Here is a 9,500-nt window from a genome sequence, read left to right on the forward strand (position 1 = left end):
TTGGGAAAACAAAACAGAAGTTTTACTGTAGCTCTGATCGATTGATCCTCCTCTTACTAACCAGCACTGAATCCCTACCTTTTCTCTCTTTTCTTTGCCTTTCTTCTCTTGTCTCTTTGCTGGCTCCTCAGCATGATCAAGTAGCTAAACTAAGTGATGAACGGATCACAACTCCCAAAAAACGAAAAGCACCTCCACCTCCTATTAGCCCACTGCAGGTAAACGCATGTCTTTCTTTTTATCTGTCTGCTTGTATCAGTATGCCACTCTTTATATTAATGCACGTCTGCAGTATATTCATAAAATGAGTAGTCAGACCTGTATGTGTTTGGTCTGTCGACCCATCACAATAATAACTTCATTGGCTTATAGTACGATATTAATGGTCGTGTTTGCATGGGTGATTTTTTTTTTTTACAAAAGAATGTCTGACAGTTTTCACAAACATGATGCCAGAATATTAAGCATTTCCCTTCAATTACAAGATTTGGGCATTACGCAGACATTGCATGTTTTTCTTTATGGTTTTGGTTGTGTTCTTGTTTTCAATGTTTTACTTATTAAGGATATTTAATATTTTGTACTCGCATTATTTAGCTTTAATATAATTATTATATCAGTAGCATAAATTTATCTTAAAATTACTATAATATCTTTTACTGCAATTTTTTCTGGGACAATATATATCATCCAACAAAACAATTTATCATGACAGGCCTACTCGTCTATCGTATTATCTGGATGTATGTTCAATGAATTTATATACTAATCTGCTTTTTGTTTTCGAGAGTTTAGGATTTAAAACTGTTCTTCATAACATCTAGGGCACTTAACTGTTTTAACGGGACACTTAAATTATGAATCTTATTCCTTAAGTTTCTGTTCCAACAGATCACAAACACATTGCACTCATTTGTTCTTAAAGCTGCTCAAGAACAAATCTTGACTTTTTAATCCATGACCAAATCATGAAAAGTCCCAAATCCCAAAACTAATTAACTTCACCCTTCTTCAGAGCTCGGGACCCTCTTCTCCTTCAGTCCTGATCTCCACTGGGACCCCTGGATCCAACTATAGTGACACTCCCAAAAGATTCAACTACAAGGTAAAATAAAGCATATAAAAATACAGTCTTATATAATAACCTCAAGAAAAATTCCATAAGCTGATGTTTCAACAACAACATTCTTTCTGTAGAGCTTTTATAAAATAAAAAGTTATATTAATGTTAAATTTATTTATATAACTTTTAAATATTCTATAAGCCCCAAACTTCAAGAAAAGGGCACTGACCCTGTACCAGTGGTAATATAATAGCAATAAGGAGACTCACAGGATCCATAGAATGAATACAGAATAGTATTTAGTAACTTCAATTTATATGAAAAGGTAAAAAAAAAAAAAATTAAGAAGGCTTGAATACACAAATAGGTATAATACATTTATAAGGTTGTTAAATCTCAATATTGTTAAACGTTGCACCAGCAACTTCATTGTATTTATCAATAAAGGTTTGTGCAAATTAGTCTTCAGGTGTGAATGTTGATTGAAAACATGAAAAGATGTGTTCAGGAATGACAAATATGCTTAACTCCAGAGGGAGACATTTTGTAGATAGTAGTATTGTGGTTTATGATACAGTTGAATCCCATGTGCCAATAAGCTAAATTCTTGCCTTCAACATTCAAACCCTTTTCCCCTCGTCCTCCTCTCACCTTTACTCTCTTCTCTCGACCATCCCTTTCTCTTCTCTCCTCCCACTCTTCTTTCCCGCCACTCCTCCTTTTTCCTCATTTCAAAGGAGGATGAGGTTAAAGGTACGACACTGAGAGAGGAGGTTGAAAAGCTCCATGAAGAGAGAAACATGTTGCTGGAGACAATCGAAGACCTGAAGCAGTCGGTGGAGCAGAGGCTGACTGGGCCCGAAATGGAAACAAAGGTGACTATATAAATATGACAGATGAGCAGATTTGAAAACAGATGTTGTGACTTGTACAGACTACAAGTAAATTACGTCAGACTTTCAGTTTGAAAAGTAGAGCACATGCGTTGAATATAATTATTGGTGTATAAACATATTGCAGATGACTCTTCTACCCAGTCCAACTAAAGTTTTGATTTTGATTGGGAGAATTAACAAAACTTTTGAGCTAGATAAACAGATATTTAACATGGTGGCTATGTTGATACATTCTTAGCTTTTTTTTTTTCTAAAAGTAGAACTAAAAGTCTTTCTGGTCGTTAAAATCTTAAATCAACATTGCTTTTGTGAGTGTAATACTTTACTCTGACAACAGACAGCTGTGTACTGCTGAACCTTTTCACCTTGGGCATTCTTGTAGGAGGTCTAGCCTAAGCTTCAGACGTGTCAAAACTCGTTTTTTGTTTTTCAGTAGGCAGCTAGTGGTCCTCAACGTTGCTTTTCTGTCTCTGTGTGCCTCTGCATGTGAATGTATGTGTATGTATGTGTTGATAGGTCGAGCACAGTTTTACAGCATCTGCAGCTCTGGTTTCTGCTCTGCAAGCCAAGATTACTGCTCTAACTTTGGAGAATCAGCAACTTGCAAGCAAACATAAGGTATGTAACTCATTCAGTCACGCTCATGAGTTATCCATAAACCAATGAATGAACATACTCAAGGTGAGGGCATTACACTGTATGTTAGAACCTAAGCTATAGAAAACAATTTATACAAGACCTTTTTAAGTTCTGTTTTAATTTGGATATTACAAGGCAATGAAAAATAATGTAGTAATATAATAATAATAATAATAATAATAGAATTAGCAAATTAAATGAATCCATAAAAGTCACTTTTTAAGAAAAAAATACAAGCACAAGATAAATAGGTTCACATATTTACAAATCTGTTTCACTTAAAACAATACTCACATGTTCATATGTACATTTAAAGATGTATCGGTCATCCCTCATGTCCACACTGGCTTGAAGAGATCTTCTTCTAATGCTATTCCAGTGAAAGTGATGGGGAGGAAATCAACAGTCCTCTTTCAAGAGAAAAATATATAATAAAAGTTTAAATGTTAAACTTAAGATAGTGAGGCTTCAGTAGTCTGAGTTAGCCAAAATGATAAGGTATCCTCCTCCGTACAAAACTAACTCTTTATTAATCCTCTTTAAAATCTCTGAACATAGCAGGGAAAGTTTTCCCCAACCCAAAGTTACCTATTCAGATTGCTTGTCAGTGAAAAACCCAAAGTTATTCTGTTTACTACCATATACAACAAATATACATTCTGTTGAAAAATGAAAATAGTTGCAGACAAATTTTCTGTCAAAACAATTAATCTATTAATTTAAAAATATTAAATATTAAAATAGAAATACAATCAGAAACTTGGGTGTATAGAGGCAAATTTAATGTCCTCAATTAGAAAGCATTTTTGATGTCTGTCTGCCTCACGAAATAGACGTCTCATGAAGCCCCCTGTGTTTTTTTACACTTCAAGCCTATTATTTTTATTAATTTACTTTCGTAATTTACAAATTAGCTCCAACCAATCATAAAGATATCAGAAATTATCAATCCAATAATTCTCAAAGAATTATTCCCTGTCCTTTTCTAATTTCAGTTTTTTCTATGCAAGAAATGATCCCTTATTAGGGCTGCAATGATTAGTTGATTATTTGATTAGTTGAAAATTTGTCTGAATTAATAATTTGAATCATTTACTTGAGCAAAAAATGCCAAAGTGAATGGGAGAATTTGCTGTTTTTCTTGGTCTTTGTTCCCCTCTGCGTAAAGACAGGCACATACCTTTACCTCATACTGTGCTTTATTAGTGATGTTTTTTTTTTTCAATCCCTCACCTCACAGAAACATCCATCCCTCCAAGCAAGCGAAGACCTGAATGACACCAGTCGTCCAAACAGCATGGCTTCCAACTCCTCCTTCCACTCCACCAAGGATGAGTTTGAGTCACTGCCACAAGTGGAGAGGGAAGACGGTTCAGGTGGTGTTTCTGTCAGACGAGAGGAAGAAGAGAGTGAAGGAGGGAGAGGAGGGAGCAAAGAGGAGATCAGACTGTTGAGGCAGGCGCTAGAGAGCGTTCAAGTAAAACTGCTAGAAACCAGGAAGGAGAACCGCTCGCTTCATGCCCAGCTGGAACCTGAGCGAGGCAGAGAAAGAGAAGAGGATGACAGCGTGAGGGAGAAAGGAAGAGAGGAAGAGTTGATGGAGAGTCTCGCAGAGCTTCAGTCAAAGCTGACAGACACTCAAGAGAGATACCACCAAGCTGTGGAGGAGGTGGAGGATTTGAGGCTGCAGATGGAAAGGGGAGGAGGTGAGCTAATGGAGAAACAGGAGGTTCAGAGACGAACATCATCCACACTTGAACATGAAGTAAAACAGCTGAGGGCCCTGCTCGTCCAATCGGGATCTGAGCAGGAGAACGCAGCTCTACGCATCAGACAGCTGGAGGAGGCCCTGAGGAGGGTGGAGGAGGAAAGACGGAGTTTAAAGGAGAAAGAACAGAGGACTGCACAGATTGAGGGGCTGTACAAGGAGGCACAAGAGGAGATAAGGATGCTCCAGGTAAATATGGGCCGCTTTTTCTCTCTGAACTTCTGTACGACTATACTACGACTATATTGCTTCAACATTAATTCTCTATTTATTATATTTAATGTATTCTACCTGCTGTACATCAGTTACTTCTTGAAATCAATAAAAAATGTCCTCTTTTAATTTCTCCTGTCTTGTTGTTTAGGAGGCTCTGAGGGGCACAGTGCCAGTTGAAGCAGCAGCCAAAGACTTTGAAGAAATGAAAGCTGGGCTAAATGAGGTAATCGCTGGGCTGCAGCGCCGCTTGCTGGAACTCTCACACTCCTTCAGTGAAACCAAAAGTCAGCTAAGTGCTGCACAGAAACAGCTGGCCGAGAGCAGAGCAGACTCATCTCCCTCCTCAGAAGAAAAGCAGGTCGAGGTGCTGAACATAAAGGTGGAGGAGCTGCAGACGTTGCTAGGTGAGACGGAGAAGAAGCACTCGGCTGCTCTAGAGGAGATTTCACTGCTGAAGCAGGAAGCAGAGGCTCAGGCACAAAACTCTGTGACCCTCGCCGACCACACACAGGTGATGTCATCTCTGGGAAATGCTATCAAAGAGTTGGAAAGCCAGTCAGAGACGTTGAAAGAGCAGCTACACCAGAAAATCTTGCAGGTGGAGGCTCTTCAGAACAGGTGAGGAAACTAGAAAACTAACGTCATACCTGGTCTATAGTCCATCTTTTTCTGCTTATACTGGAGACTTCAGCCTGATGCTGAGGTGGAAGTGGGGCTTATTGAATGGTATATAATCAATCAGAAAAGCAGTGGAGGAATGTAACTAAATACATTTACTTTAACACTGTACAATTTTAGCATACTTCTGAAGTATTTGGCATTAATGCTACAGTCAATTCCTCTGCTACATTTCAGAGGAAAATATTGTACTTTTTACTCCATAACTAGTTTATAATACAGTGTGTGGGGTCTAAAAGGCGAAGATGTTTCTCCTACTGTAGTGAACAGGCCATGACTTTCTTGTGTCTATTTCACAATAGGCTGACTGCAGAGAAAGATGTTACCCCAGATGATTCTGTCTCCCGCACCGAGCACGACACTTCTCAACAGCAGCTGGAGGGCGAGGTGAACCGTCTGACGCAGCTCCTCCAGGGGGCCCTCAGAAAGCAGGATGAGATGGCTCTGGAGGCCACTGATGCGTGGCAGAAGGTGAGAAGAAAAGAAGGGGATAAAAAAACAAAAACGTTTAAGCGTTGACGGTTTATCTTTCCATACCATGTATTTCTTAAACATACCTATCCACACGTATTCATCCATCAGGCACGGGAGAATGGTGCAGAGCGGGAGGCCCTGCAGGAGCTGATGATGTCGAGGGAGAAGGAGAACCAGACGCTGACCACCAAGCTGGCGGAGTCCCAGGATGCTGTGTGTCAGCTCAAACAGCTGGTGGAGAACCACGTTGCCTCAGAGAGAGAAAAAAACAAGAGGGTAAGTGATAATCTGTTTTGCAGAAGTAGCATCACTATTGCAGTACTTGACATTTCAGTGATGTCTGTCCAACACTCTACTTAATAACATGATTTATTGGTCGTGGTTTTTTTTCTTTTTTTTTGCATGAGTCAGCCTAAACTTGTCTTATCAGGACCTTTTTTTTATTCTGTGACCTCACCCTGCAAAGTTCATTGTTTCATTAATTGCATGTTTTATGTTTTTCCCTATCAGATAGATGACCTGTCACGGGAGGTGGGGAAGCTGAAGGATGCCTTAAACAGCCTATCACAGCTCTCCTACAGTGCTGGTTCTCCCTCCAAAAGACAGCAGCAAAACCAGCAGCTAAGCCAGCAGCTTGAGACGTTGCAGCAACAGATCAAACAACTACAGTACCAGCTAGCTGTAAGATTTGGTCCACATATTGTTTAGATAGGACACACAATAACAACCATTTTGAAAGAATGCACTGTAGTTTGAATTCTTAAATGTAAAGGTGAATTTTTTTGTAATTTACCTGATGTTTTCTTTGTAGGAGTCAAAAAAGCAGCACCATGAGATAGTGTCAGTCTACAGGATGCACCTCCTCTATGCTGTCCAGGTAAATCCATTCATTAGTTTTTACAGAAAGCATGCAGGTGAAGTTTTCAACACATATTTTCCATCCTCTTGTATCACATTGCATTGCATCATAGGCAACAACCAAATGGTTCACCTCAGTATGAAGAAATATATTATTTCTCACTGGTATCTAGCCATGGACATAGTTTTGGTTTTATTAGCCAAGGTTTCCTAATATGATAGCTGCACTCACAAGACAGAGAAATTAGTTTTAAAACATTTTACAAATGTGATAGGAAGTTCCACTGAAACCTGTTCATAGTGAGGTCCACCGTTCTATTGGGGTGGCAGTGCAGCAGACATCTTAAAAGCTGGACAAATCAACACAACAGTGTGGGATGTGAGACATTTTGTGAGAAAAAATATAACTTTTTTTGTATTTAGGCAAACTTTAAATCCCTTAGTAATTTGGGTTTTACTAATGTTGTATTGTTTTAGTGACTTAACTGAACTGGTGCTGTGTGCTTTCAGGGTCAGATGGACGAGGATGTCCAGAAAGCCTTGAAGCAAATCCTGATGATGTGCAAGATGCCAAGCCAAGCCAAGGAGGCCTTCTAAGACACACTGGGCCTGGTTTCCCAAAAGCATGTTGTGGACGAAAGTGAAGTGAACTGCTGCCGTCACCACAGTTACTCCAGTCCGAATGTACACGTTGCTTGTGCTGATTGCAAGCCAGGCCAACACATGGTGCCTCTGGAGGAACCTTCAGTATTTGTTACTGAGGAATAGGTTTACAACCATGGTCATTGCCTTTGCTAATGTAATTTTGAACGACTAAGATCATCAATCTTATGATGAAAAATGCTTTTGGGAAACCCCAGCCCAGCATAAAGATACTGTACATCAGCCAATTGACCATTCAAATGAATGAGAGAACCAAGTAGTTCAAGCCAAATGTATAATCTCAGTATGTGCATGTTAACACTACAATCTCAATGTGCACTAACCTTAAATCACATGCAGTTGGACATTGCGATATTACAAAGAGTGTACTTTGACATAAACATACACGAACCGTGTAAGTGCGTACTAATCAGTCCACAGAAAACAGTAAGTTTCATGTGGTTGGTTTCTGTTACAATGTGCGCTTAGAGGTATAAAAGACTCACTTGGCACTGCTGTAGTAGTATCCGTTTTATGATACAACAGTGTTAGTATTATTTTACTTGTTGTCTAAAGGTTTCATGGTTGTCAACATTTTCCTAATAGTCTAAATTATTTGTGCCCTCTTTACAATGCATGTGACTTTGCTCAACGCCAACATCAAAATCACAAAGAAATGTTTTTTGTTCTTTGAAGAAAAAAAGCATGATACTGTTTGTATTGCTATTTTCGTATTAGCACAACATTTATAAAAAATGTACTTTACTAAATTGTATTACATGCCATGTTTTCTAAAGTACTGTACTTTATTGAAGAGGTTTGATAGCTGTATTTTTGATGGCCTTGTTTTGTGTCTGTTTTATGTGAAGGAAATTAATTTTCCTCGAGTATAACGACGCACTCTTGTCTAGTGACACCTGAATTAGTCTATTTTCCTGTTATAATTCATATTTTACTATAAAGAGTTGAATATGATTGTCTACTGTAATAAGAAAACATTTCAGTTGTAACAAATGCCCAACAGTATGGGCTCAATATTTATGTCTTTTTGACTTAGAGGAGAATTCCGCTCTTGTCTAATCTTACACTTCGTTCTTTTGTTTAGCTACTCCTTACTTGAAAAGCATGCAAAATGTGTTGGCTGAAAGCGAAAGAATTGTTGAGTCTGCTGTCACGTGCCTGGAATCAGACAGTATTTTTCTGGCTCTGCAGTTATTTCATCTGAAAATTACCTTAAATATCAGTAATTTCAATTGTCGTAGATGCCAATTTCACCAGGCTTCCTTATTAATTTATTAGCATTTACCGAGAATGTTTTTTGTCTTTCTAGTTGTGATACTCCCATCTCTATCAGTGTTCTTTGTAGGTACCGATATACACTGTACAGAATACATTTAAAATGGATTTCTTTGAACGTGTCTTCTAGAGGCTTCTGAACTGTTTTCACAACACACTCCTTTGCCTTAGTACTGTACTACTATCGATCCTTCCTCTGAACAGTGTTTGAGATTATTAAGAACACACCCAACACTAACGCTGTTAAACTTAAGTCCGATTAAATTCATTTTTTTATATGAAACTCCCTGTATCTCACTCAGGAACTTTTTTTACTCGACATGATTTACACCTGACTGAGACTTCTTAGACGCTGAGTACAGCTTTTGCTTCACTTCATCGGCTGTAGAATATCACAAACAACTTAGCTCTTTCTCTCAAGGCCTTGACTGAAATATTTTTTAACAAGAAAGGGAAAAGAAATTAACAATTCTTTGATGGTTGTTTTAGAAGTGACAGTGAAAAGAATTTGCCAACTGCTTTGTTGCCCACATTAATACATTTTCAAGAACCTGTAACAGTGTGTGTCTGTTTTATGTTTCACATCTCTTTAATATCAAAATGTGTGAAAAGTACCTCACAAGAAAGCTAACTACTTAATTTACTTTAGTATTTCATCATACCCTGGTTGAAATGAAAACTTTTTGTCATTTTGTCATGCATACAACTACAGTGTGCTCAGCCCAAATGCGTTAACAAGCCGCCACAGATTAACAAATCAGATTCAGAATGCCCCACACATCTTTGCATAAACTGATTTTCAAACATTGAATACAAGACACAGACAACCTGAGTAGACACAGGATATTGTTTTTAAAGTGGCCCTATTATGCTTTTCCACTTTCACGCAGAATTGCTTTAATTCAGCCCCATCGGATGGTTTTCATGCATGAAGTGCCTGTTTAAGGTCCTGCCACAGCATCTCAGCTG

At 38.4% G+C, this 9,500-nt stretch overlaps 1 protein-coding gene across 2 annotated transcripts in view; it reads left to right on the forward strand.

Moving 5' to 3' along the window:
• Window positions 1–9,077, forward strand: part of rai14 (retinoic acid induced 14) — a 36,803-nt gene extending 27,726 nt beyond the window's left edge. Inside the window, exons 11-21 of one of the 2 annotated variants that reach the window (XM_054612190.1) lie at window positions 132–218; window positions 1,016–1,105; window positions 1,802–1,939; window positions 2,477–2,578; window positions 3,840–4,556; window positions 4,732–5,201; window positions 5,564–5,732; window positions 5,844–6,011; window positions 6,246–6,416; window positions 6,547–6,612; window positions 7,104–9,077. In XM_054612190.1, the coding sequence (XP_054468165.1) occupies window positions 132–218; window positions 1,016–1,105; window positions 1,802–1,939; window positions 2,477–2,578; window positions 3,840–4,556; window positions 4,732–5,201; window positions 5,564–5,732; window positions 5,844–6,011; window positions 6,246–6,416; window positions 6,547–6,612; window positions 7,104–7,190 (2,265 nt within the window). In that variant the 3' untranslated portion in view covers window positions 7,191–9,077. The remainder of the gene's footprint in view (window positions 1–131; window positions 219–1,015; window positions 1,106–1,801; window positions 1,940–2,476; window positions 2,579–3,839; window positions 4,557–4,731; window positions 5,202–5,563; window positions 5,733–5,843; window positions 6,012–6,245; window positions 6,417–6,546; window positions 6,613–7,103) is intronic. The other variant, XM_054612191.1, reaches the window with a different exon arrangement.
• The last annotated feature ends 423 nt before the right edge of the window (window positions 9,078–9,500 follow it).

Source organism: Anoplopoma fimbria, chromosome 14 (genome assembly GCF_027596085.1).
Source record: "Anoplopoma fimbria isolate UVic2021 breed Golden Eagle Sablefish chromosome 14, Afim_UVic_2022, whole genome shotgun sequence".
In the NCBI taxonomy this organism is placed as follows: domain Eukaryota; kingdom Metazoa; phylum Chordata; class Actinopteri; order Perciformes; family Anoplopomatidae; genus Anoplopoma; species Anoplopoma fimbria.